Source organism: Rattus norvegicus, chromosome 11 (genome assembly GCF_021556685.1).
Source record: "Rattus norvegicus strain SHRSP/BbbUtx chromosome 11, alternate assembly SHRSP_T2T, whole genome shotgun sequence".
Classification (NCBI taxonomy): Eukaryota; Metazoa; Chordata; class Mammalia; order Rodentia; family Muridae; genus Rattus; species Rattus norvegicus.
This window is the reverse complement of record NC_141544.1, coordinates 89,124,787-89,148,701: the sequence shown is the minus strand read 5'-3', so window position 1 is coordinate 89,148,701 and position 23,915 is coordinate 89,124,787. Positions and strand designations below refer to the sequence as shown.

At 41.3% G+C, this 23,915-nt stretch overlaps 1 protein-coding gene across 1 annotated transcript in view; it reads left to right on the top strand.

Annotated features, from left to right (window-relative positions):
- Tprg1 (tumor protein p63 regulated 1) overlaps window positions 1-23,915 on the top strand; it is a 127,510-nt gene that overhangs the window by 15,292 nt on the left and 88,303 nt on the right. Inside the window, 2 exon segments of the mRNA NM_001108320.1 lie at window positions 12,904-13,134; window positions 23,669-23,760. Of these exon segments, the coding sequence (NP_001101790.1) occupies window positions 12,913-13,134; window positions 23,669-23,760 (314 nt within the window). The 5' untranslated portion in view covers window positions 12,904-12,912.

Genomic DNA, 23,915 nt, shown 5'->3' with positions numbered 1-23,915 from the left:
AGTCAATCCTATTTGGCAGGGATGTCAGGGCATCTGGAGCTTAAAGCTGCTGTTAAAATGCATCCACAGTCAAGAAACAAGAGAGCAAGGAATATCTGTGTGTCATCCTTAGGGTTTTCTTGTTGTGAACAGACACCACCATCAAGGCAAGTCTAATAAAGGACAACACTTAATTGGGGCTGGCTCACAGGTTCAGAGGTTCAGTTCATTATCATCAAGGTGGGCTCATGGCAGCCCGGGTAGGCATGGTGCAGGAGGAGCTGAGAGTTCTATGCCTTCATTTGAAAGCTGCTAAGGTAAGACTGGATCTCTCAGGCAAGTAGGAGGAAGGTCTCAAAGCCCACACCCACAGTGGGACTCTTCCTCCAACAAGGCCACACCTACTCAAACAAAGCCACACCTCTCCCTGGGCAAGCATTTCCAAACCATTAAAGTTTGCTAGTGTTTGCTCATTTTCTTTATTTCATATAGTCCAGGATCCCCATCAAGAGTCCTGCCCTTGATCAAGATTCATGTTCTCACATCAGGTTAATAAAGACAATCTTTGTAGGTATGACCGTAGGTCTATCTCTCAGGTAGCTATAGATTTTATTAAGTTGACAGTTATCACTACTAACCACCACAGGTGACAATTGAATAGTCAATCAGTGACCTCTAGGACATTAACTACCAGCTACTGCTATGGGAATGGAACAAAGTAAAAAGTTTAGTAGGCACTGAGGGATTGGAAGGTGTTAGGTTTAAAACCTAGGACAAATGGTTGAGTGCTTATTTAACATATCAAAACAGGAACCTGTCCTCCAGGTTCTCCCTGCAACACCTCAGTCCCCACCTGTTACAGAGCTCTCCTGGCTGGCATAACCCACCCCTACCTGAAACTCTCCAGGGGGCTGAGATGCTCTTCCCTTATAATCCAGCCATTTTGGTTACCTGCCTTCTTTGTACCCCTTGGTCCTTCTGATGCTGCACCTGGTTCCCGTCTCCTTTTCAACCTCCTCCCCACATGACACAATTCCGTCTGCTTCTGTCCACTCTGAACTCTCCCACATATCCCTGCCACTGGCCATGCTTGCCCACATGCTTTTCCTCCATCAGACCTAGGAACAGTCATGTTTCTTTTCTTTTCCTTTCTCTTTCTTCTATTAACTCAGAAGGCAGTGAAAGTGTTTGATGGGTAAGGATTGGACAAGAAAAATGACTCAAAGAGTTTTCTGACAAGGGGAATTTTACTATTGTGATATATTTCCCTGGATTTTGACTAGAGACCAATACATTTATGGATGAGGTAAACGCATGCTAAGTTTATTTTTGGCTGTGATGAGTTAGAAGTTCCTGTGAATCAAGATAACTGGTTAGCAGCTGTAGACATGATCTGCAGCCTGAACAACTGAGCTGATGGCAGATAGAAGAGGGGAAATCGGGTAGCTGAGAGGTTGCATTTGAGCAAGAGAGACTGAGCCTCCTGAGGTGCAAGTCACTTCATCTACAGCCCACTACATCAGCCCAGGAGAGATGCTTTCAGTATTACTTGCTATTTTCACCACCGTGACAAAGCACCTGTGTAACGCAACTCGAGCAAGGACTGATTAATTTATGCTCATGGTTTGAGAAGGGCTCAGTCCATAATGGTCAAGAAAGTATGGTAGAGTTTATGGCAGTTGTGATGGCCAGATCGGAATGTGAAGCTACTCGTTTATACCTCAGTGGATCAGAGAACTGAGAGCTTGGGCTGGAACTGTGATCTGGACTAGCACCACCCCTCAGAAGCCCATTACCTCCAGCTAGGCCCTACATCTTACAGCTATACAGCTTTAATTCGTACAGGTCGAAGAACAAGAGCATATAAGGCTCTGTGAGGGCATTGTATGCTTATGTGCCTATGGAAGAAACTATAGCCCACGTGTAAGGAAACAACCCGTAACCCCAGCTGTAAGGAGCAGGAGAGATGTGACATTCTGGATGGCTGTGCACCAGGCAGGAGTGTCAAAGAGCTCGGAGACACAAGGAGTGGACAGTGCCCATATGGCCTCGGTCTCAGTAAGAACTCTGTTGAGCAGATGTACAATGACCAAGAAGCAGCTTGCTGTATGTTACCGAGCCAACAAAGCAGGACAATCAGTAATGGTCACACTTTTTTTTTCCCTCTTTATGACAAGGTTGGCCATGAAAAGCAAGAGCTTCAGTAACTCCCCTTATGCTTTCCAAGGTCAAATGAAATCACTGTGCTCTTTGCTCCTGTCAACATCGGTATATTTTCCTTCTTCTCTAACAAATGTCTCCATTGTTCCTCTGATAACAGGGTCAGTGGTCCCTTGTCACCCCTGTGATACTACCTTTCAAAAAGAGACCTGTCACCTCACCAAGTGGTGGAACAGAATGTTCACAGAAACCGAAGAGTTTGGAAAGTATCTGCTGAAAAGCAGGAAGGGTCTCTTGGCTAATTCACTGAAGTATTTATCCCTGTGCCTGGCATACATTGGGTGCCCCTGACAGGAAACAATGATGTAAATGGGATTTTAAGCAGGGTCTAGGAAAGTGCTCACAGTCTGCTTCTGGAGTCAAAGAGCAGAACTAAGTGCTGACTCAAGGAGAAAGGAATTACTCCAGACAACAGTTTTCTCTTGCTTCAGAGGCTAGCTAAACCTTCTTAGGAATCCTAGGCTGTGAACAGGAAAGAGGGGCCTGGAGCCCTGCTATAACCTCTAATTTGCTTTGTCACTACCCTGCCCTCAGCTCAGGACCTGTCTTCTTATTTGTAAAGTGACTAATGATGCTTGTGAAAATGTGTGTCAGGGCCTTGGGTGTCTGTCATGTGGTACTGAGTGAACATGGCTTTTGAAAACAGAAATACTGCTTCCAGGAAGCCATTCGTGTGGCAGGCATTCCTTGACCTTGGGGAAGTGGCATGGGTGGATTTACTCTGTGATAATTTGTCAGCCCATCCACACACACACTGTACTTCAGTGAAACATTTTCTTCACAAAATCTTCATTAAGGAACAATAAACTACAGTTTATGTATCTTTCAAGATCTCATAGACTAGCTTTTCCTAGTGTATATTAATTACTTCACCTCTTATACTCTTTTTGAAATTTTATTTCAGTGAAATGTTGTACTATCAATATTGAATAGAGGATTTACCCTGGATTTTTTTGAATCTGAATGTGAGACATCACTGACTTAAAATGGAGGCTGGCCCCTGAGAGTGTGTAGTCATCAAAAGCCTGTTCCTCTTTCTGTCTGGTCTGAGCTGGACAGGAATGTGGGAATCTTTGCTGGATAATAATCCACACACTTCTCTATGATGTCCTAGTAATCAGAACTGAGATTTAGTCTAATTTCTAACTACTGTATTCCTTTTCATTCAAATCAACAAATTCAAAGTTAGGGCTCCTGTTGTGTTTGAAGAGAGTAGAAAAGCTGCCTTGAGATCTGAGTTATTAGTCTTGGCTGCCTGCTTGAGTCTCTCGGCTCCCTTTTCACTAATGCATAAAGACCTGAGTCCTATCCTCAGTCTGAAGCACACCAGAACCAATGTCCTCTTCTAGGTTGGTTTCTTGCATATGGCTTTTAACTTGCTCAAAACAGGACACGGTTACTGCCCGAGTGAAGTTTCCCAACTCCATTCCTGGGTTATTGATGGGCCTCTTTCTATACTGTGTTCCAAATCTTTTCTGCCAAATGCCCTCTGTCTAAAATGTCCCTGTGTAGGGTTATATGAACATCTACTTCTAGAGTTTATATTTACGGGTTTATGAAGTCAAGAACTGGAGATACGTCAGTCTGTAAGTGAAATAGATTAAATAAACACACAGTCAAGAAAGGGTTTGTTGACTTGGAAAGAAAGATGTGAGAAATGGATAGATGATGTCATGCTGGAGTGAACACAAATGGAACTTATTTCTCTATGACCTCTACATCTTTAATTTAATGAAATCCTTGAGGCAAATGGAGTCATTATAGTGCTGACCTTGACTATGTTTGCATTTCTGGGAGGAAATTTTCCCTGCAGATATGGAGGATTGAATTCAAACACAAGGGAACACAGAGGAAGTGCCAGCAGGATTTCTCACTGTTACCCACCAAAGACATTTTCCAGCAAGCATAACTAGTTCACCGAGGACAGTGCTCAGAGCTGGTCAGCTGACATGTGGCTTACTCATACTATATTATCTGCTCTCCTTGACACACACCTTCTCATACCTCATAACTCTGTCTGGAATGCCCTCAGCCTATCTAATGTGTGGTTAGCTTTGAGGTGCCTTTCTCCACATGTCTCTTTCTCTCTCCCCACCCACCAGCTATCCTCTCTCCTTTCCAGCATACATCATGGATAAACTGCCACCACGACTCAATCATCAAAGCTGTTACTACTTGCAAACACCCTTTCACTTCTACTAGTCTGTGATCTACCGTAGATTGGAGCTAGCCTGTAGCATGAGATTCTGTGTAGGAAAGGTTTCACACTATTCAGTTCATAGGTAGTCTCAGAGCACTCAACTATGCCCGTCAAAGCTCAAACATGGCAGAGAAACAAGTAGGCCAGCCACCCATCCACTAGAAAATCTGGTCCTATCCATATCAACCACTGGTCCATGAAGATAGGTGTAGTGTATATCTTGCTCTGAAGCTGCTCACAGGAGAAGACAGGAAAGAGAATGGTAGTTCTAGAACATGGTGATCAATACCAAAGTGCTAATCAAGATTAAAAGAGAGGGGAGAAGTTCTCTTAAAGATGTATACGAAAAAGTATGTCTAAGACCAATACTCTTAACATGACTATATTTCCCTTACATAGTTTTGATGAACTCCCCCCTATGCATTGACATTTTGTGAGATGCTCCGTAGACCTCTCATTTCTTTGCTACTTTAAATGCATCAACAGATATGGAGGTGCTGGCCCATCTCTGGCTGTGCCCTTGCTAAATGTCCTGCTCTCCATTGTTGCTGTCTCTAATTGGTCCATGTGGGTTCCCATCCTAGGCAGAGGGAAGCCAGAGCACCGTGTCCCAGAATCTCCATGATGCTCATCCAATTTGATGACTGCCACCGTACTCTTCTCTCTGACTTTGGTCTCACAGCATTTACAAGTCAGGAGAATCCCTTTGCTATCTCTGTGGGCTTATTTTTTCTTTTCTTTTTTTTTTTTTTCGGAGCTGGGGACCGAACCCAGGGCCTTGCGCTTGGTAGGCAAGCGCTCTACCGCTGAGCTAAATCCCCAACCCTTCTCTGTGGGCTTATAACTGTAAAATTCAGGGAGATCTTGTAAAGTCATTGAGCTGGAAGGAAATTTAAATATAATTCACGCTGTCGGCTTTCAAACTTGAGTGCCATTGTTCACCGACATGAAAGGGTAAGAAGAACGTTCCACAAATGATAAATGGATCTGCTTTTCCTAAAATGCGTTTGGAGACCGGAGGCTCCATTCACTCTCCCTGCAGACATCTTCTGCAGTTTCCAGACAGACAATTCACCTAGACCAAGTCTGGCCCCAGCAGCAGTCCAGACAGCAGCAGTGAGGAAGTGACTTTACTGGCCCTGGTCACTGTAGATACAGTCTGTGTCCCTCGGTGGCTCTGTGTTTTTCCTCAGCCCCGACACTACCAGCTGTTCTGAGGTGAAGGCACAGATGCAGAACAGAGGGTTCATCTGACTCAGGAAGGCCTGGGAGGGATGAGACCCTCCTTCAACTCCTCCTGCCTCAGGACTCGGCATCCCTGCTAGCGTGCTATCGCTAATGCACAAAATGTGAAATTGTGAAGAATCATTTGCCAATATTCTTATCTCCACTAGCACAGAAGCGAGCTTGCCGGAGAGCTGCGAGGTGTTGGAGTATTGTTGTTTATCCGCCACACATCCCTCGGCTGCTTGCACAGAGACTCAGAAAGGCTGCACACATAAATTCACATAAATTACCTTTACAAAATGTCAAAATTAAAAGTGGAGTTTTATTTTGGGGACATGCCTGGAGAATGTTAACCCCTTCGTGTAGGTAGCTGTGCCATCAGTGGGAAAGCACAGTCGATACCTTTGAGTGCAGCACACAGCCCAGCAACGAACATTCAAGTTCCCTCCCCTACCACATGCATAGCAACCGGTGAGAAATGAATCGTTCTACTTAACAAGCTAAAGACTTTTCTAAGGTCTAAGTCTGACCACAAGAACTCTCTGGGGCATGATATTGTTGTCCTAGGATGCCTATAATTTGAATTTTATCGTCTGCATTTAACTTTTTAAAGTTTAATAACTCACAGGTTCTCAAGAGACACATAATCCTTTTGGGCTTAGTTTTTCTCATCTATTGCTCTAATTTGTGCACTGTCAAGAATTCACATTCTGTGTTAATCCCATGTGTGTGTGTCAGTATTAGGAGTGGGATCTTCCATAGGTAACTAGAGCATGAGGTTTTGTCTCTTGCCAATCTTATGAAAGCGCTGTGGTTAACTAGTCAGGTCTAGTTAACCCCTTTCTGTCCTTGGTACCATGTTAGGACACTGTTGGGTCCCTTCTCAAAATGTAGTACCCAATTTCTTCATCTTGGACTTGCCCCTAGAGTGATGAGAATAGTTTCATGTTGTTTTTATTTATCTAGCCTCAGGGACTTTTTTATAGCAGATTGAATGGACTAATACAGTGGGAGGTAACATTGATCAGAGTTGGTACTGGGGAAACCTGTCTTCCCAAGGTTTTAGAGACCAGTGAAGAGCCTGAACTATTCAGTATTAAATTCACACTTAGATATTAAAGATACCCATGTCAGTGTTTTTAAAGTAAGTGTATGTAACTTTATAAGGTGTCGGTAATGGGGAGATACAGTGAGTGAGAGTTTGTTTGTGCATCTTCACCAAGAAGGTGGTCCTGAAAGAGGTAAGGGGTCTGAAAACAGATCTGCTCTAGCCTTGGGAAAAGGCCTATTAGGAAAGAGCTCTGAGTTATACCCGTCTCTGGTTAACATCAGTCTTGTGTGCTTGATCTGAACTATGACACATTTTTCTTACATACAAAGTGTTTTGTTATTTATTTGTTTATTTTTTTTTTCATTGAACTCTGGGGAGAGGAAATTTTCCCAAGACCTTTTCTGATGTTTTTGACTCAAGTCCTGGCCAAGCAAATGTGGCTGGCAGCTCCTTTTCAGCTAATCTATTTCAGAATAGGTATTCATTCATGTCTCCGAGAAACAAATGTGTCCTGGGATCAACATCCTGCCTCTGCCTTTGATTTTAGAAGAGAAAGAAATGATTCTGTCAGATCATATAACTTCCATAGTGGAGAGAGAACCTCCAGCATGGGACAGAGTTTCTGGGATTAGAGCAAGGGGAAAACACTTTTGGGAGAACATTTCTGACTCGGAAGGTTAAGAATGTGAGGAGAATATTCAGTGGGGATGTTACCAGTGGGGTGTAGAGTTGAGCCAGAGAAGCATATCATCTCAGTGGGCCCAAGACCCTATTGCTCTGAGAGTCTTCCCATTGTAATAACACTGCTAATAAAAGCTGTGAGTTGACGCTGAAGAGATGGCTCGGTGGTGAATTGCACTTAGAGTACCCTGGTGTGATTGATTCCCAATGCTCACACATAACTCGAACTAGATCTAACTAGATATAGCTAGATCTAACTAGATCGAGTTCCAGGGGTCTGATGCCTTCTTTTGGCCTTGATGGGATCTTACACACATGTGGAATGTATGCATACATGCAAGCCTACACACATATGGATAAAAATAAATGTAAATTAGTTAAATTAAAAATCATGAGTTGATGACTTGAAATACTTTGATAATTGTCCCTCTTATGTATAGCAGGTTATTTGGGTATGTAACAGATTTTACTTTTTTTCTGATCTGACAAAAACATTTCAAAGCATTGTTTTTAACTTAAAATGTTATTTTTCTTTTGATATTGAAAAGAATACAAAACACGCTATAGGATCTTGAAAGCTCTCTGCACCCTGATTTTGGGGAACAAGAAAGGCTTCAGTGTACAGCAATGACTATGGCTTACTATGGAGAAACTGCTGATGAGCCCTGCTTCATGGAGCTGTGTCTCCAATCCCCTGGCTGCCAGAGAGCCTCCATTTTGCCAGGACCTCCATTTTGCCCACACTTCTTTTAAGGACTCCTTCTGTGACTCCTCCTGCTTTGTTCTTCTTTGTGTGTGATCCCAGAAGCTGCATGACCTTGAGTGAGTCCTTCATCTCCACAGTTCTGTGCCAGTGTTTATAAAATCAAAGAGTTGGAGCAGATGATAATCCTCTAGTTATAATTTATGCCCTACATGATCCTGAAATACTAGAAACAGCCACAGAGGGATAATTGAAGTTTTGAATAGAGACAGTTATACTTAGACAAAGATCTAGAAGTAACTTATCTGCATATCATATACATACATATGTACACACACACACACACATATATATATATATATATATGTGAAAATTAGCTCTGATTTTTTTCTAACAACTGAGCGATTTAGAACTTGTATTATCTAACTGAAAGAAAAGTAGCATATTCTTTGGAAACTACTTGGCATTTATTCCTATATGTATTTTTTAGTTACATATACAGCAGTAAAATTACTTAATCTTTAGAAATCTCTTCTAATCCCACTCCTTCAATAAATCTGAATCATCTCTTTGCAAAGGCCAATGGCTGCTTTCCATTTTTCATTTAATTTTTTTTAAGAGGCCCATGCGGCTGCTCTACCTATTGAGATTCTATTTTTCATGTCTGTATGTAGGTGTCTTTGACTATTAGGTGGCTAAGTAGTTCCACCCAGAATAAACAAGCAATATTGAAAACTTTCTTTCTTAGGTGAGATCTTCATTGCCCAAATTCCCACAATGGGAAGATTTTGCCAACAGTGGCTGCCAAATCACATTTTTTTCTAAGGCTGGAGAATTTACCTCTCTATAACATTGTGCTGCCTCTACCGGAGCAGTCAAGGTTGAGATAAATCCATTAGGACACATCACAGAAGGACAACCCTTTCCAGTTCTAGGCGGTGCTCCATAGGTCCACTGCCATGCAGAATTTGCACTGCAGAAGCAATGGGTCCATTTATTTAGGGAAGATTGGTTACTGGTGTTGATTTCTGTGTTCTTACTACTTTAGTGTATACAGTGTTTCTAAGCGGAGAGGAGAGGGCATTTTCTATTGACTTGGTAGTTTTCAGGGCCAAGGAACCAAATGGGGTGCTTAGATAGATTCCTACCCTCCTCTACGTTGAATGGGGAGACTTGAGGAATCTTATTCCCTGACCTTGGTGATGTCCCCAACCCACCTTCCCCCCACCTATCCCCCACTCCCATGGCTGATGAGCATTCCAATGCAAGCCAAGAAGGCTGGCGGGGCTTCCAGGGTTTCAGGCTTTAAGAATGCAAATGGAGCTGAGAGTTTCCTCAGTTCCTGGATCTCAGACAGTTCGAGAGCTAAGAGTGCTGCCTTCCCCAAGTGTTTCCAGAGAAGACAGCCTGGGGGAGAGGAAGTGGTGCTAATTAAATCCTCCCTCTGTTTTCCAGGCACAGGAGCCTTGAGCAGATGTCTGTTGTTAGTGTGTTCACAGAGTGCACAAATACAGAAGCAGGCTTCCCTTCCCTGTGACACAAACCTTCCTTCGTAAGAACTTTGGAAATGCATTTCCTTCCAACACCCACTGGAAAGGAGGTGCCAACCCGCAGGCATAGAGTACAGAACAGTTAGCAAGGCCGAAGTGCTCCTCTGGTTCTTGGTCTGTCTCTGTCTCTTTCTTTTTCTGCCTCTGTTTTTCTCCATTCCTCCCTCCCTTCTTCTCTCTCTCCCTCTCTCTTACTTCCTTCCCTCCCTCCCTTCCTCCCTTCCTTTCTTCCTTACCCTCTTCTGTTTCTCCATTACCTTTTATTCTCAAAGGCCAATTTCAACCTTTGTGTACCTGCCTTTATAACATTACACAAATAGTCCAGGAAAGCCTATTTGGGCAAGCTGGACTCAAAAGCATGTCCATAAGTACTGCCAAGTATGCCTTAGGTGGTCCTCCCTACTCTGTATCCTCAGACGGATGCATGAGGAGTAAACACGACTGTGACCATTGGGGTTTAAACCTTGGCTCGTGCCCAGACAGAACACGCCAAACCAACATGGTTCTATGTGGAAAGATTTAATGAGAGAAGAGTAGAAGAAGAGAGGAAAGGCCGGCCATGGGCACGTGGGGCGGGGGGGGGGGTGAGAAGAGAAGGGACAGGGACAAAGAAGGCAGGAGAAGAGGAAAAGCAAGAGACGCAAGAGGGAGAGGAGAGGGTCAGCAGACCCCTTTATAGTCAGGCACAGCTGATTGTTCCCAGGCAACTATGGGGCGGAGCATACCTGGCTGTTGCCAGGTAACTGTGGGTTGGCGCTTAGACAGAATCCGGACAGTGACTGCTGAGGTCTCGGAGCTGAGGGTCAGCTCAGATAAAATGGAATGGGAACCGCATAAGGCAATCCACGAATTTAACCAACTGTATTTTCTACTAAATTCAACCCCCTCAAAGTGACATCCATAGTTGCCAGAGATGGTTCTGTTTACCCCCACCACCATGACAAAACTGCTAGTAGCATCATCTTTTGCCAAAGTGCTTTGATTTGGCCAATACACGTGTGTTGCTTTAGGTGAAGAGATGTGAGCAAAGTCTATTAACCTCCAATGGAGAGCACCAAACAGCTGACCAAATAGACAATTCAGTGCAGGTCTACTACCTTAGTGAAGTTTATTGGGGTGATTGCCTTTCGTAGCTTAGGGAGGTTTTACTTAACAGGAGCACAGTTGACTCAAAGACAGCTGCATCATCAAAGCCCACCCTAGCAGGAAAGTGCATTCCTGGAACTCTCAGAACTTGCAAGTGGCTGGGCTGGCTGGAGGGTCACCTTCCTGAGCCTTTGTTCCTGCTTCTAAACCTTGGCTAGGAGCCTTGTGACTCCAGTAACTTGCTGCGCTTCCTCAGCCTCAGCTGTGTGAGCTTCTCTCCTTCCTCCCACAGATAATATTTCAATTAGGAGGAAAGGGCTCTCTACAACACTGTGTGATCATGCTATTTTTACCTCCTTTGAATGTTCTGGTTTGTCTCAATTTTAAGGGTGAAAATATGCTGGCACACTAGGCTTTCCCCACCCCACTTTCTGGCATTTCACAGGAACCAAGGAAATGGAATTAAAGCTGCCTTTTAGTTGATTAAGAACATAGAGCCAGCTCTGAGACTAAGACGTCACTCCTAATGGTGACCCTAGCCATGAAGCCAGCTTCCAGGACACATTAGTGAGTGGGCCTCCTGTGGGGATGATTGGATGATTGGGCAAAGTTCCTAGGCATAGGCAATGTCCCCATGTGGTTTTCTTACTCTGCTAGAAAACAGAGCGCTAGGCTGATCAGGCAGATTTTATTCAGACCTGCATGTGCCTTCTATTTTGTCTTCATAAACAAAGCAAAGCAAAAAAGACAAGACACTTCCCAAATAGAAATCAAGTTGTTGTTTGTATTTAAATGCTAAATGGCTATTTTGTTAGCACCCAGAGGCACAGAAACTGAATTGAGAGAGGTAGCCACAAAATTATGAAACTAGAACTACTTTTAACATTTTATTTGACTTTTTTTTCAGTTTGAAATAGTGGCCACTTGTAGATGGATACACATAGGAAAATACATGTTTTAAAATTGCATTTCTTTCTCTATGAATGATTTAAGACAACTGAGCAATAAGACAACTGAGCAATATAATTCATAAAATTTCTTTTTCATAAAGATATTTTTAGACATCTTTCTATGATAAAGTATGTTTTCATATTTTAAGAGTGGCACTATATTTGACATTCACCTGTCCAGTTCTCTACTAGTGAAAAATACTTGTTTCATTTAGATTATTTCATATAAGTGCAAGATTGTGCAAATGTTTAATATTGGTATTTATTACATACAGCGTTTCTCTACTAGACATAATGGTGTTATCAAAGAACTTACATAATGTAATACAAGGCTGTAAGTATGTGTATATGTCTTTGGACATTTTTCTGAATTGTTTCATTAAAATAAAATGTTAGAATTAGTACATTAATTTGAAAATATGCAGTTCCAGGTGGTTTATATCCTTTCTTGGTGTTTCGTTGCTGTGAAGAGATACCATGGCCATGGCCATGGCAAAGCTTAGAAGAGGAAACATTTAATTAGAGGCTTGCTCACAGTTTCAGAGGTCGAGTCCATTTTCATCCTGGCGCACAGCGTGGGAGCACACAGATACACATAGTGCTGGAGAGGCAGCTGAGCATTCTCCTTCATATCCACAGACACGAGGAAGAGAGAGACACCCACCTGGCTTGGACTTTTGAAACCTCAACTCCCACTCCCAATGAAGCCACACCTATTCCAACAAGGCCACACTTCCTGATCCTTCCCAGGTTGTGCCACTCCCTGGTGGTCAAGCATTCAAACATATGAGCCTATGGAAACCATCCTTACTCAAACCACATACTTTTCACACCAGTCCCCTGAAGCTGATCAGAGGAAACATTCTCATTGCTTTTCACTCTTAAATACAAACCAAGTTAGTAGAGTTTTAGACAAAAATGCCAGGCAATCACAAAGATGAATTACCTGGCAGCAATTTCATGCTATATTTCCTATGTTCAGTTTATGTTCTGGTATTAAAGTTGAGGAAATGGCGTGAGTCACAGCTTCATTTTCTCAGCCCTGAGAGTCTCTACTTCTCTTCCCAGGTGACGGCACTACACATGGGTGACACTTAGCTAACTGTGCTGCACTGTCCACTGGTGCCTCTGTCTAATCAAAGTATGACCGTTTCCCTTTCTGGAAGATCTTTCCCTCCTTGTAAACTGTTTTGCCATAGCCAGGATACAGGTGGGAATCTTTATCATCTAATGAAAAAATTATTTCATTGTTTTAGGCTAAAGAAATGTCAACAATTGGGAGCTTTGAAGGATTCCAGCCTGTGTCTCTGAAGCAAGAGGAAGAGGAGCAATCCTCTGAGAATGACCACTTGTCCACAAAGGAGGGGGACTCGGAGAAGTACTCAGGACCAAGAAAGATTTCAAGACAGCAGAGTTTGACTAAAGCAACACTGTACCCCAATCCTTATCACCAGCCCTATGTTTCACGGAAGTACTTTGTAACACGGGTAAAATCATGATTCCACTTCTATTCAAAATTTCTTTTGAAATCTTACCACCTTCTCTATACTGCATTTTGCCTTGGGTTACATATCTTATAAACCTCTTTTAATAGTCACCATGATCCTCATGTAATTGCTTTTATTCTCATTGTATGGATGAAGGGTTTAAACTTCTGACAAACCAGACCTGTCAACGTCAACTTTTATCTCTCAGACAGCATCAAGGAGACTCAGTTCCTGTGGCCTCTACATGATTTGGCTTCACTCCTTCATGGATGCAAAATCTGGCCCCAAAGAATTAATGCTTAATAGCTAGAGAACATGTAATGTAGTTGCTAGAAGGTAAAACTGTGAACTCATTGTTTTAGAAAGACATAGACTGTGGTGTAGAAAGTACTGCTGAGGCTGAGTGGAATTTGAGCCCGGATGCTGGGATGTTGGTGTTACCATGGGAACAAAGCTTTTAAATTGAAACTCTATCTGCAGTTGCAGCATGGGGCTCAGAGTTCTCACCTGAGCATTGGAGCCAAGAAAGTAAATGGACAATATACTGGAGTAAAAGGCCATATTTTTATAATTTTATAATTTTTTATTTTATATATTTTAGCATTTGGACCAAATGGAAAGTACTTCATGGATTTCTTATTCCTTTGTTGATTGCTTTTTATACTTACTGATCTTTTGCAATCCTCCAAAGTTCTTATTAACACAATAGCCATAATCTATTGAGGAAAAATACGGAAATGTGAACCAACCATGAAAATACAGTTTTCATGTATATATGGGGTACCTTTTCATTGTAAAATAAACTTCTCTTTCTAGGTGTCTCTATCTCTCTTATCATTGCCTCTCTGTCTCTGTCTCTTTCTTCATTTCTTTCATGTGTGGGAGTGATTTTGTACATCAGGGCAGGGAACAACCTTTGGAAATTGATTGTCATCATCTACTTTATTGAGACAGGAACTTTCTTTTTTTTTTTTTCTTTATTAACTTGAGTATTTCTTATATACATTTCGAGTGTTATTCCCTTTCCCGGTTTCCAGGCCAACATCCCCCTAATCCCTCCCACTCCCCTTCTATATGGATGTTCCCCTCCCCATCCTCCCCCCATTGCCGCCCTCCCCCCAACAATCACGTTCAGTCTTAGCAGGACCCAGGGCTTCCCCTTCCACTGGTGCTCTTACTAGGATATTTATTGCTACCTATGAGGTCAGAGTCCAGGGTCAGTCCATGTATAGTCTTTGGGTAGTGGCTTAGTCCCTGGAAGCTCTGGTTGGTTGGCATTGTTGTTCATATGGGGTCTCGAGCCCCTTCAAGCTCTTCCAGTCCTTTCTCTGATTCCTTCAACGGGGGTCCTGTTCTCAGTTCAGTGGTTTGCTGCTGGCATTCACCTCTGTGTTTGCTGTATTCTGGCTGTGTCTCTCGGGAGAGATCTACATCTGGGACAGGAACTTTCTTGTGGGGATTTTTGTTTACCATGGCGCATACTCAAGACTAACTGGCTTGAAAGCTTCTGGCCAGTTCTCTCATCTCCATGTACCACCTCACAAGAGTGCTGGAGTTACATATGTGCCCCACAGGATTGAAATTTGTGTTCGTGTGTGTATGTGTTTGTGTGTGTGCAGGTGTGCGCAGGCATGTGGTATCTGGAGATCATGCTTAGGTTCTCTGATTTGTGTATCATTTTTATCTTCATCTTTCTGGCCCTTCAAGATATATTTTCCAGCTCAATATCATAAATAATTGGAAGTCAAGAATTTGAGGCAATTTATAGCCCTGAATGAATCCTGGCTTCGTGACTTTAAATGTATACCTTAGTTTAAGATAAAGTTCAAACTAAAGCAACTTAATGTGTGAGTGTGTATGCATATGTGTGTGTTTAAACATCACGTAGACTCCTATGTGTGAGGCACTTTGGTAGGTGCTATGCTATCTGTGTTTGTGTGAGTGTTTTTGCATATGTCAAGCATATGGTCTGTTTTCCAAAATATGTGAACTTTATTGAATATGCAAAGTTAAGTGGAGATGGAACTGCAAAGGAAATGTTAGCACCCTTTGGAGTTTTATGATCTAGATATGGATGAAGCGATGGTTTGATGGAAATGTACAAAGCTGTGGTACACAATAATGGCCTGGTGATTGGAGCTGGCCCAGCTATGAAAGCTGGCTGAACAATCTATGAACAGCTCTTTGCTTTGCTTCTGACAGTAGTCCTAAAAGTGGCATAGGTTGACCAGTTGGCTCTCTATGTAGGAACAGGGAATATCATCCTGGTAAAACTGAAATTTCTAACAAGTAAAACTCATGAGAAAAAAACTGACCTCTATCACCAATCTCTACCTCCACAATCTTAATGGAAAGTCACTTTTAGAAGCTAGTGCCTTTGCCAATGAACTGACGATGTGAAAATCTTAGGGATGAAGTCAGACTGTAATGAACAGAGATGTTAGTATTTATGCTGTGTCTCGCCAGCAAATGAGCCAGGGCAGCAATTTCCTGAACTGTGCTGTAGTGCAGAGTGACTTCAATTGAACTTCAGCAAGTAAAACAATTAGTTTCATGTTTGTCTATTGAAATTAATTTCTCTGAGACTAACTCCCATTTGAAAATATACAGGGAAGCTAAACCATGGAGTTAGATGAATTGACACAGCTACTACATGTGTCATTAAATATTTACAGCTTCTGTTTAAGAACCGTGACCCCATACAACACAGGAAAGCAGGTAGGACAGACCATACTATCTTTGTCTTAAGAGTAAATACACAAGAGGCTGGAGAGATTACTTCATAGTTAAAAGCACTTACTGCTTTTACAGAAGATGCAGGGTTGGTTCCCAACACCTACATGGTCACTCACAGCCACTTGTAACTCCATTTCCAGAGGATCAGACATCTTCCAGCTTCCACAGGCAACAGGTACTCACATGATACATTTACATGTACGCAGGCGAAATGCTTATATACATGAGATATAAATAAACATTTTTTAAAAGAGTGAAAAATGTCAAGTGAAAAAGGTCAGCTAAGCCACAGAGTACAAGAACTTCATTTAGATGTTGCGTGTCTACTGCTCTTCCTAGAAAAATGTTACAACATAGATAAATCTTTATATGATGGTACCCTCTTCATCAAACTTCTAGAAAGCAAGTCCAAGTTCTCAAGCGCTTCTGAGGACAACTGTCTTAAACAGGATTAAGTCACTGTGGAGATGCTTTGTGGCCCAAGAGGGTAAAGGGCACCCTGCTCCCTTTCAGGCCAGCAGATAAAGTACAGAAGTTTGTACAAATATAATGAGTGTGCATTAAGTGTACATGAAAAAAGTGGGAGCACAGTAAAGATGTAGTTGTGACAAAATAATGCATTGCCACTTAATGCTAATCAGTTTATTGTAGCATTACCCAGGTAAATACTCAAGTTGATCCTGGTGGCAGTGCCTCCCTCAATACCTGACCCCCAATTTTCTGGATTCCCAAGTGCAGGACACACACCCAGCTTTTATATATTGATATGCCTTAATCAGCTCAATGACTGGGCTACTTCCTAACCTCCACCTGTATAATCCACCTCCCTCTGATATTCCTAAGTTATCACTTACAAAATTACTTACAAAAAATTACTTACAAAATCCATCTCGGCTATCTTGGATCCATAGTGCAGCCCTCTTGGACCACTATACCCTGACTCCTACATGATGTCTATGCTCTCTGTTCTGCACCTTCTCACGTGTGGCCTCTTTCTTCTCCTTCTCCCAGCACAGCAGTTCTCTTTCTCCTCTCTACAACTTGGTCCCAAGCCTGTTAAAATCCTAAAGTCCCACCTCTGTCTGCCCTGCCCAGTCACTAACTGCCAGCATCTTTATTTACCAATCAGAACCACTTGGGCGCAGGGTTCCTCAGTATCTTACATGTAGATGTGTGAATTCTCCTACAGTTTTGGGGACCCGAATTAACATAATACCGTCAGCCACAGTTTATGTTTCTTAATTTATTCTTTTGTAATTTCATACACAAATACAATGAATTTAGATTGCTTCAGCCCAGTGAGTCTTCCTCCAAATCCTCCAAAACCCCTATCCATAACCCATAACATGTCATGTCCTCTTTCTCCTTTCATTCTCTTTCAACTCCTCCTTTGTTTTCTTCTATTTTTATAACCCCCTGAGTTTGGTTAATGCTGCTTGTACATATCTATGGTGTAGAGTAACATGCAAAGGGGCATAGGCCACCACGAGCCACATTGCTGAAGAAGACTGGCCCTCTTCTAGCAGTCAGAAACTGATGACAAATCCTCAGCTAGGGACAGGGCTTTGAGAGCGCTGTTTCATTGATTGGCTTGATCCAATGCGAGATCATGTCCCATGACTAAAGTGCATGATGCTTTCAGCAACAAATAGTCCTACCATCAATTTCTGGTAGGTGATCAAGAATAAGGGCAATAACCCATGTTGTTTTGTGGGTCTCAGGGAAACACCTAATCAAAAGTGCAGTAGGAAGTAACCCACACTAGCACAGAGAGCTTGACTACCCTATATATTTAATTACTCTATATACATCCTTATGTATTATAGGATGAGCATTATCCCACAAACGTTTTTAAAAATAAATGAGAGAATGTATGTATTGTGAATCTCAATTTCTTAACCTGAAAAGTAGAAATAAAACACAAGTTTTGTATAGAGCCCCAAAAGAGCTAACTTTGTCAATATTCATAGAGTGTACGACACATCTATAAACATTTCAAACATTGTTACTTTCAGAACTTCCTCTCTCTTATTTTTGCTTACATTCACAATTCTATAAATAGTCATAGAAATGGCAGCAAGGTGCCTATGACCTCACCATGATCTCTAGGGTGAGATGTAACTGTTGACAGAAGGGTCTGTGGCAGTAAAGAGGAGGCTAGTTGACTTTCTCAAGGAATAATTAAGTAAGATCACAACACTTGAAGTTTCCGATGTGTGAGAGTCATCATAACGTGATGACTTCTTAGATCTGAAGTGAGATCTCAGATGTCGTGGTCCAGCTGGCGAACGATTTGGATTCTGCATTTCTATAAGTGTTCTGCCAATACTGATGTGCGCTTGCTGCTTGAGTTACTCTTTCTTGGTAACACAATAGTGAGTGAGATTTGACTTTTCCCAAGAGTGTACGAAACAGAAAACCTAGGGCTAGAACTAGTTTCCTAGTTACCTATTTATAGTACTATGATTCCATGCCATAATCACAGACAAATCAACATATTCTGGGCTAAGAATTTAAAGTCTATGCATTGCAAATTGCTAAGAGCATGAAGAGAATCAGTGGGAGAATTTGTTGCTGAACGGTTTTATTGGAAGACTTTAGGATTATCACGGAAGAAGTATCTTGTTGATAAATAAAATTAGAAAATTTAGATACACAAAAGTCACTGTAATGTCATAGTTCAATATTAACTAAAAAATGAATTACATGGACTCTTACACACTTGTGAGTGAATTTCTGTTTTGTTTCTCATATACAAAATTTCTGTATGCAACTAGCATATCTATGAAAAATATTCATTAATTATGGCTACACTATTCTGTGACATCATTTTTTATTAGCATTATAGCATCCCACAATGAGGATATATACTACAATGTGTTTAACTTTAGCTGGATATTGAGAATATTTTCTGTTCATATCACTGATCTGGAAATGAAAGGTATTTGTTGGCTTTCTGTGAGAACACAGCACACTTTGTCAGGTGCCAGGAATTGATACTCAAGGAAACCAGAGGAAGAAGAGTGATTCAGTTCTATGAGTTTCAAGAAGGATTTACAAAGAAACGACTAGCATGAAATTAGGAAATCTTGACAAATAAGTGGTAATTTTAGTATCATAATATCAGATATTATATCACATGCCTAAGTACCAGATCAGAAAATAAATTATTGATCTTTTAAACCCCCTTTGTGGTTTGCTGGTCATTATCATTATGTATAAAAATTATGCCTTTCTGACATAGTTTGGGACAATTTTTCTCAGAGAAAGTGACACCCGAAAAATAGTCAACTTCCTAAAGTACCTGAAGGAAGTGTTACTTGTCCAAGGTTAACCAGCACCCCTAGGATCATGCCAAGCCTGGGAATTTTTCTCAGAGAACGAGAGACCTGGTGAGTATCCTAAAGTACCTGAAGGGTGTGTTACTTCTTTGTGGTTAACCAGCATTCCTAGGATCATTAGTCCTGATACTGCCACCATACTATCTGTGACCTTGGGACATGAATAAGAAGTCACAGAAATGAAAAGTCTAAAACACTTGCTCTTGGTCCATTTGCAACCCTTTTCTCTTGTTTCAGTGTATCTGCTATTACTGCTTAGACATATCTAAAAGGGCCTCATGCCTTCTCCGAACAAAAGTATCCCTCAAGGCTAATAACTTGAGGTATATTATGATAATCATCTTAGTTGTGGGGACTGATGTTCAAAAGCAACTTTTTATGAAAAGAACAATGCTTAGCCCACATGGAGAAAGATATTTTTAAACTCCCTGTAGGGCTCTGTATTTGCAGATACCTTATCAGAAAGTTGAAAGCGATTTGAGATGGAGAATTATCTCTAAATTTATACTAGAGAATGTAAATTACATACAAACTAATGGGACTAAAACTATTTGATCTTTTAATATTTAATTAATGGTTCCCTATGGCCTTTTTATAGCCTGTGTTCTATTGTGAGCAGCGAGACTTTAATAAGCAGGTTCAGGACTTCCCATTGTGTGGTGAGATGTCATTGCTTCCATGACACTAATTTGGCTTTCATACTCTCTCTCCCTTTTCCTCTTCTCTTGCTAGAGGGTTCCTAGTGACTTGCCCTCACATTAGGAACAAATACATTTATTAGTTTTATTGTTATTGCCTGTGTGAGCTTCCATTTAGTTTAGAAAATAAACATCTCACTGGGTAAGAGGTTGTTCAGCTTCCATTGTATTGAAACTCCTTGAGGATTGTCATAAAGATGATTTATTCTTTTGTGAGAGCAGAACCACAGGGATGCTGTGATAAGGTGAATTTTCATCATTTTTCCAAGGAAATACAAATTTGCTTGGCCTTTACACATTATGGCTGATTTGGGGCTAATTTATTACTAAGATGTATTGCAAAAATGGTTTCTATCTAGCCATCAATGTAGCTACAGAAGAAGCCTGAAAGCCAGACAAGAGTAATCCTTCCTGAACATCTGCTTCTTCCTTTTGCAGGGATAGGGATAGGGATAGGGATAGGGATAGGGATAGGGATAGGGATAGGGATAGGGATAGGGATAGGGATAGGGATAGGGAGAGGGAGAGGGAGAGGGAGAGGGAGAGGGACAGGGACAGGGACAGGGACAGGGACAAGGATAGGGATAGGGAGCTTATTACATGGAAACCCTTAACAAAGTAAGTGGTATTATTTGGGTCAGCATTGGCTGTGGACTAGTCTAGATCATGGAAATGCAAGGGAACAGATAGGGGAGTCTGGAATTTCCCAAGAGGGTTTCTTTGCCTGGAACTACTAAGGGCTAAAATGGAGAGACAGTAGAGTCACTATGTTGTGTGAGGTGCTGCATTGATCATGGTTTCCTGTTTGTCTCAGACTGCAGCCTCAGAGCTAAGTGCTTCATTACACTAAGGATTTGGTCTTTGACTTCTAGTGTGGTCATTTCCCTCTTATTTAATATGATCAATAATGGGAATAAGGTAAAGCCTTTCATTATTCGGTGTTTGTTACTGGTTAATGTACAGGGTTCCATTGTATCTCCCAATACTTCAGTTATAGTAATTATCATCAGAGCACTCTAACCAATGAACCAGCTAATTAAGGGTGTCAGGACAACTCCCCCTGAATCCTGCATAACCATAAGGATGATTGAGAGTAGACATTAGTACCTACATATTTGTTACATTTTTTACTCTAAACTAGCAGATTCAAATTTATTAATTTTAAAACAGTAAAACAATCAATTAACTAACAATACTAAAAGGTAAGGAAACACAGCTCTCTGTCATTCTATATTCTGAAAGAGCCCAAACAATATTTGTACTGGAAAAAGTAGTTGTGTGGACAACAAGAACATTGACAGCTGTAGAGAGCATCAAAGTATTCCATAAACATCACACTTGTGGTGTTCAGCTTTTGGAGAGGTAGATAGGAAAGCATCACTTTGATGTCCTATTTCCATCTCATGTTTTCCTGTTTGAGGAAACCAGCATCAATGTTTTTCATAGCCCTTTTGATGGTTACTTTAGTTGTGTGTCACCAAACAAGAATGTGTTTACTCAACACAGTTGCTTATAAGGAAGCAGGCCTACCTAATCCTCTCCTCTTTTATTTTTTTTTCTTTTCATTTATCAATATGCTTTACTAACCCTAAGCCTTCATTATATTAGATGACTCAACATCACAATGTTGCTTAGTATCTGTTTCTTAATGCCCATTTATTGCTGTCTACAAACAAGTCGGTAGAGAGTTCTCTATCCAAGGCATTTTTCATACGTGCAAGAATTTCTGAAGAATAGCTTCACACAGGTATATCTGGATTAAATATAGATAATTTTTCATTTGGGTTGATTTGGTAATTGCTTTTTGGTATGGAAGATACTAAGGCTTTAAATTTTATACATTATTATATTCATCTTCACATAGTTCGGGGTTACTTCTTGGCATAAAAAAACATTCAGCAAAATGTTTATTTTAGGGTTATTTAATTACTCTCCAATTCTATCTGCTTTTTTTTCTGAAAAGTATTAGTTTCACAAGTGAGCTATATTTGTGAGGCTAAAATTATGTAAAGAAATTGTTTGAAAAATACCAATGTTGACTCATCAAAGAGCACACTGTATTTCGGAAGACTTTGAAAAGTGGGCTCGAGAGAATCTGAATGCTTCTCGGGGAAATAAGCTTGAGAGAACTGAGAATAGCCAGGAGATTACAGGCATTTCCCTCCAGGGTAGACTGTCTGCCCGCAGCCGCAGTGTCACCGGAAATGAGTGACATCACTGTAGACTTGTCTGGCAGCAGGTACTAGGGATTTTGACTGAAAGCCCAGAAGTTGCTGATTTTATGACACATGCCCTTCAGGAAGCGTGGAGTGCCAAGATTAGATTTCTGACCAGACTTCAACCAGTAGCAGTACAATGACACAGTGGCAAAACATCGTTGAGTCCAGTAGCTGACTCTCCAACTCAACAAGTACGTGGCTAAAACGATGCAATCAGGGTGTGGACGACAAAGCTATGGTCTCCCTTCCTTGAAGATATATAGGATGTAGTACGGTCATCACAGTGGCTCCGAAGGCTGGCTCAGTTCAGACTGTTAGTTGTCCAAGCCAAGTATTGAGTTCCAATTGTAGAGCTAATTATCGGCAACTCTCACTACTCACCTTGTTGTAGGGATACTGTCCTTTTCTTGATGGCTTGGGCTGTACAGAACAAACCAGACAGCTGGTGTGGGGGTAAAGCTCAAATCCTGCACTGTTTACCCATAGTTCATTTGAGGCATCACCACTCTTTTCTTGTGTAGATTCTCCTACAGGAGAGTCTGTAGCCTTAAAAATTCCAGATGTACTTATGTATCTGTGCACTGGGTTTCTGATATAATTGACTTGTATGTATATTGAGTTAGGATTTTTTTGAAGCTGCCTGATGATTCTGGTGTACACTTAAGCATTGAGAATAACTGCATAGAGAGAACTGGTTGACATCAGTATAAATAAATGAAATATATTGATTCAAGAACAGTCATTATACCAACACTATCACCTGGATACATGTTAGAAATGCAGTCTTAAGTGCCAATCCATGCTAACTGAATCTGAAACTGAATAAGATATATCCTAGATATGTTTCAATATGCCTCCTATGCACACTGAAGTTTAAGAATCATTGAACTAGGGAAGGCATGACCTTACTAGAACAAGGGTCAATCAGTTTCTGCATAGAACTAGGCCCAATAACTAGGCTTGATAGTAGGAACACTTGTTTTGTAAAAGTTAAGAAACTGAGGAGAGAGAGAGAAAGACTGAGTCAGCAACACTGAAAGTCAGAACATTGGGAAGCTACTTTTTGTGTTTAGCAACATGTTCTCCTGGAATTCAGGAAGAATGTATGAGTTACACACATGTACACACATACATACACACATACACATACCACACACACATACATTCACACACATACACACATACATATGTATATATATGTACACACACACACACACATATGTTTTGAACTTCTTGATACACTTATTTCCCTGGAAGGAGTGTTCTTTTAAACATGGCTATTAGGATTTTAGTAAGAAAGCGTATGATTTGAGAAGACAGGACCTGAAATTCTTTTGGTCAGGACAAAACTGCTAACAGTAAAACAGAGTGCAAGACCAAGTTCTTTGTCAGGCAGTGACCAGAATATACAAATACAAGAACTACACTTAGTCTCCTGGAGGATGTGGAGGAGGAGGAGGGGGTGTGACCATTCTAAGTAATCCTAAGTACAGAGTGTGTTCAATCTTCTCTAAGTGAAATGATTTCTTCTCCTCCTCAGCCAGGGGCCATGGAGACTGCTGTGGAAGACTTGAAAGGTCACATAGCACAAACTTCTGGGGAGACTGTTCAAGGCTTCTGGCTCCTGACAGAGTGAGTATGTGGCTGCTTGAAGAAAAATGGAAATATGTGATTTCACTGGGACAGAAACAGAGATAGTTGTGTCATAGAAACTCCTCTGGGTTTCGTACAAGGTGATTTCTTGTCCTTTCCAACTGGAGATCTGTTTTTCCTTAGCTAGTTGAGTG